This window comes from Solanum pennellii, chromosome 8 (assembly GCF_001406875.1).
Source record: "Solanum pennellii chromosome 8, SPENNV200".
Taxonomy (NCBI): Eukaryota; Viridiplantae; Streptophyta; class Magnoliopsida; order Solanales; family Solanaceae; genus Solanum; species Solanum pennellii.
Genome location: NC_028644.1, coordinates 29,538,620 through 29,543,617, shown reverse-complemented (window position 1 = coordinate 29,543,617; position 4,998 = coordinate 29,538,620). Strand labels below are relative to the sequence as shown.

Below are 4,998 nucleotides of genomic sequence, written 5' to 3'. Positions count from 1 at the left end.
ATGAGTTGTGACTCATAATGATTTTATGTTGTTTATGTTGTTGTTGGTTGGGCTTCTAGTCTTGAGTCATCCTCTTCCTACAAAAGATTTTTAGTGTGCGGAAACTAGTGAAATTGAACTAGTAGACATCCTCATGTTTGGAGAAGGTTTGGGAGTGTCATATGAATTCTAAAACTTGTAAAAGAAGACATTAAATAGGTAAAATAATTTTTATAGGGTCAAAACGTCCAGTCACAACTCCCCAAGGATCACCCAAAGTGTCCTTGAGGAGGACCCGAACATAGGCAAGCAGGCTGCCAAAGCAGGCTGCGACCAGCTAATATATGAGGGTCTCCACGCATCGCGAAGCCTATACTTGGCAGGAAAAAAGTACTTCGCGACGCGGGGCCGTCACGAGGCTCACTGTCTCAAATCGGATTTCAGAAAAAGAACCAGAACTGCCCCCGCAACGCGCAACCACTTCCCAAATTCATTCACGTCTTTTTAAAGTCAATTTGACTTCACAAAAAGACCCAATTAAGTGAGGGGTATTTCGGGTAATATAGGGGGTGACTATTGTCACACCCGAAATCTAGACCCCATATGAGACCGGCATCGTTATCCTCTCAGAGGTCGCAGACAAGACTCTTCTTAGCTTCCATCACAATCATACAATTAAATTTGCGGAAAATTTAAAACTTTTTAAAACTTAATGAAGTATACTTAGACTTCATATAAACTGCATAAGAGTGATATGCTACGGCTCAAACTAAACAACCATCTATATTAGATTAAACAATTGAAATGAATGAATCGTAATATAATAATAGTTTGCCAAACGGCCTTATTACAAACGCTTGAACAAATATTTGAAATGAAACGCTAGGTACAACATCCACTATCTATGTCTAATGTACTAAAGCTAGAATAATAAACGTAGTCATCCTCGAACTCAAGAGGACCTACCAAAGTATGGAGATCGCAAATCCAAACCGCTTCAACGAATCTTCAATATTCTCTCGGGCCTGTGCCTATAAAAATAGTAATAGTATATGGGTTAGTACACACTTGTACTAAATATGGTTGTATGCACATAAACACATAAGGACTATGCATTATCAAGAAAAGCTCTTCCTATAGCAACATGTCGTTTTTGGAAAGTGAAGTCACTATAATTTACTAAATCATTATTTGTGATTCATGCTATGAATATGACATGTTTTAATGCATTTAAAGAACACAACTCATTTTCTATATGAACATAAGACCTTGGAATCATGAACATAATTTTAGAACAACTCGAGCAAAAGTTAATATATTTGCTCCCTTAGGCCGAGAGCTCCCCTCTCCATACTTAGTTTATTTTTCAGTCTTTTTCTTCTTCTTGTTATGTAGTTCAATGATCTACTTTGATCCTATGTTTTACTTAGAAGTGCAATGATTCATTGTAGTCCCATACCTACAATGAATCAAGTAAGTAATCCAAAAGACTAAGGAAATGATTTGACTAACCTTACCACAAGTTATTCTTCCCATTCTTGTTAAATTGGGCATGAAATCTTTGTGAGCCAATCTTTATTGGCTAATCCCATTATTTGTTCATTTGCATAATATAAAGATGTTGGGGCGTATATTCACACTCCAAATGATTGAGTCATTATGTTTTGCTCTCTTTATTGGCATATATTTATTTATTATGCCCATTATTTGATCATTTGTGAAGAAACCTTACCCCAGAACAAGAACCAGGTTCTTGTAAGTTGCTTTTAAGTAAAGACACAAACACTTATTAAATTAAAAACCTTCCTCACTCAAGGAAGGAAAAACCTCGTTTTATTAATTCAACTATAAGATTTTGTGATTACAACTCAATAATCACAAAGCCTTATCTCTACTACCTCTCTCGATTGACTACAATCGCTCTCCAAAAGGCCAAACCCACCTTTTGTTACAACCCTCACTAAAACTCAACCCTACAAAGAGCCAAACCCACCCCTTGTACACTAAATCGTAACTTACAATCAAGAACTAAACAAGAAGATAGTTTTACACGTTGAAAACCTTCTCACTCAAGAACGTTTTAAACTTAGCAAACATATCGATCTTGAAGACTTCAGTTTGATGAATAAATCTCACTTTTCTCTCTATGTGAAGTCGTGGGATTCTTCATCTGCATCGTTCTCTTCTTATAGAGTTCTTTTTGCCTTGAATCCTTATTAGATAAGGTAAGGAAATTGTTGTTAAAGAAGGATTACTTTAAAGTACAATCCTTATTATATACAACTTCCTTCCTTAATAATATATTTAAGGTTTCCTTATTTGTATCAACTTATACCTTTAATATATTATTTTTGACAAATAACTCTATTTCCTTGACTATGGCTGACCCATTTTACTCGTTTTTGGCTTCTTTGCTGCGTTAATTTTCTACTGATTATTTGCACTTCTTGTCTATCATCAAAACATCGAATTTTATATTCTTGTAGTAGAATTATCGATTCTATCATATTCCCCCTTCACACTAGATGATACCACATCTCCTTCCAGGATTACCAAGTTTGTATAAAAGTCTACCACTTCTTGTTCATAAATCAAATTAGGTTCAAGGAATAATTCCTCCCACCCCTGAAACCTTAGTAGTTCACAAACCTGCTTGACTATATCCATTGAAAGTATATCAGGGTGAAAAGTTCTACCCCTAAGCACTGTCTTGGTTTGGAAATACTTTTTCTTTCCCACTTTGCGAAATTTATCTACATTTCTTTTTGCAGATTTTGATTTTGATTGAGGAGTTGTAGAATGTTTATCCTCAGAGACATCATCAGTTTCAGAATCAAGATTCATTGGAGAAACAGATGAGTGAACAGGAGACTTACCCAGACGTCGACGCTTCACACTAGATGTTGCATCATCAGTTGGTTTGACCACATTCGCACTCCTAGTCACTGGCCTGTGTGGACGAACCTGTTTAACTGCAATATGCTTTCTTGGCCGTCTTGTTTTTTTTTTTGGGTGAAGGGTACTCAGAAGAATTTCATCATTGATTGGAGAATGTGGATATGGTGGTGGATTTTGAGGAGTAGTTTTGTGAGATGGGGAAGAAGAAGGATTTCTTGGGGCAGTGGTTATTGGGGTTTCTGGGTTTGGTGATAATGGGGTTTCTTGGACTGGTGGTGGTGGAGATTCTATAATGGGTGGTGGTGGAGATTCTGCAACTAGAGGTGGAGATGCTTCTTTAACTGGTGATGGTGGAGATGTAACTTTTGGTGGTGGAGATGTAGACGGATCTGATTTGGGTGAAGATGTAGATGGTTTGGTTGGAAGTTGGCTTTCTTCCCCTAGATTAGGCACAGTATCAACGACCGGGTTCTCTTCCCCCTGAGAAAATGCACTGTTTAGACGAGTTTTCGTCATCTGAGTAATCAACGAGTGGATTAACCATGGTGATGGAGGGGATTTCTTTTTCTTCTTTTTTTTTCTGAAGAATGAAGATGAGAAAAAGTTGGTTGCTTGTTTAGAGAGAGTGCTTTATTGGGAACGGTTTTGATGTTCTATTTGAGGGGTTTGAGTAATTATGGGGGATTGACATCGAGGAGACGTGTGCTTTGACGGTTGCACCTGCTTTTCAGAGATGTGACATAGGAGAGAGAAGATGGAATTGTTTCCCCCCCCCCTTTTTTTTTATTTTTGACAGCTAAGTGTAAAGCAGTTGTAGAACCAACTTGACTGAACCTGGTTCATATCTCCTTAGAACTTGGTTAGACAGAATACAATCTAAAAAGATGAGTCCTAACTCAAGTCTATTTTTCTGAAATGACTCTCTTCCTAGTGCCTTGGTGAAAATATCAGCAACTTGATCCTCAGTTTTGCAGAACTTCATTACTATGTTTCCTTTTTCAACATTATCACGAAGAAAGTGATGTCTAACATCTATGTGTTTGGTGCGTTTGTGTTGAACTGGGTTTTTGGCCATGTTCATAGCACTTGTGTTATCACATAGAATAGGAATACAACCTGTTTCTATACCAAAATCTTTAAGCTGCTGTTTTATCCAAAGAAGTTGGGCACAACATGATGCAGCTGCAACATACTCAGCCTCTGCAGTAGACAAAGCCACTGAATTTTGTTTTCTAGTTGCCCAAGATATTAAACATGGTCCTAAAAAGTGTGCCATCCCAGAGGTACTTTTTCTATCAACCATATGTCCTGCATAATCTACGTCAGCAAATCCCTTTAGATCAAAAGAGCACCAGTTGGATACCAGAGAACCAGGTTCATTGTGCCTTTTAAGTATCTCAAGATTCTTTTGACAGCTTTTAGATGTGATTCCTTGGGACAGGACTGAAACCTTGCACATAGACCAACACTGAACATTATATCAGGTCTACTGGCAGTGAGGTATAGGAGTGATCCGATCATACCTCTATATCTAGTGTTATTGACTGGTGAACCTGGTTCATCTTTATCAAGCTTTGTTGTTGTCCCAATGGGTGTGTCATTTGACTTAGCTTCATTCATATCATACTTCTTCAGTAATTCCTTGATGTACTTTTGTTGATGAATTGATGTTCCAACTGGAGTTTGCTTAATTTGGAGTCCCAAAAAGAAGTTTAATTTTCCCATCATACTCATCTCAAACTCACTATTCATTAGTTGAGCAAATTCTACTCCTAGTGAGTCATTGGTTCCTCCAAATATGATATCATCTACATATACTTGGACTATGAACATATCTTTACCTTGTTTTCGAAGAAACAATGTATTATCAATTTTTCCTCTTGTATATCCATGTGTGAGAAGGAAAGTGGACAATCGATCATACCATGCTCTAGGTGCTTGTTTTAGCCCATAGAGTGCTTTGTCCAGTTTATATACATGATCAGGATACATGGTATTCTCAAAACCTGGGGGTTGTTTTACATACACCTCTTCTTGCAGATAACCATTTAAGAAGGCACTTTTGACATCCATTTGGTAGAGTTTGAACTCCATGTGAGCAGCATATGCGACCAATATTCT

At 37.4% G+C, this 4,998-nt stretch overlaps 1 protein-coding gene across 1 annotated transcript; it reads right to left on the bottom strand.

Moving 5' to 3' along the window:
* Positions 1–2,451: 2,451 nt before the first annotated feature.
* LOC107027568 (proline-rich receptor-like protein kinase PERK8) lies at positions 2,452–3,393 on the bottom strand. Its single transcript, XM_015228702.1, has one exon. The coding sequence runs from the start codon at positions 3,391–3,393 to the stop codon at positions 2,452–2,454; it is 942 nt and encodes a 313-aa protein (XP_015084188.1).
* Positions 3,394–4,998: the final 1,605 nt, after the last annotated feature.

Bases quoted from the DNA above. Each gene is read 5' to 3' on its own strand.
- LOC107027568 (XM_015228702.1), bottom strand. From the start codon at position 3,393: ATGACGAAAACTCGTCTAAACAGTGCATTTTCTCAGGGGGAAGAGAAC.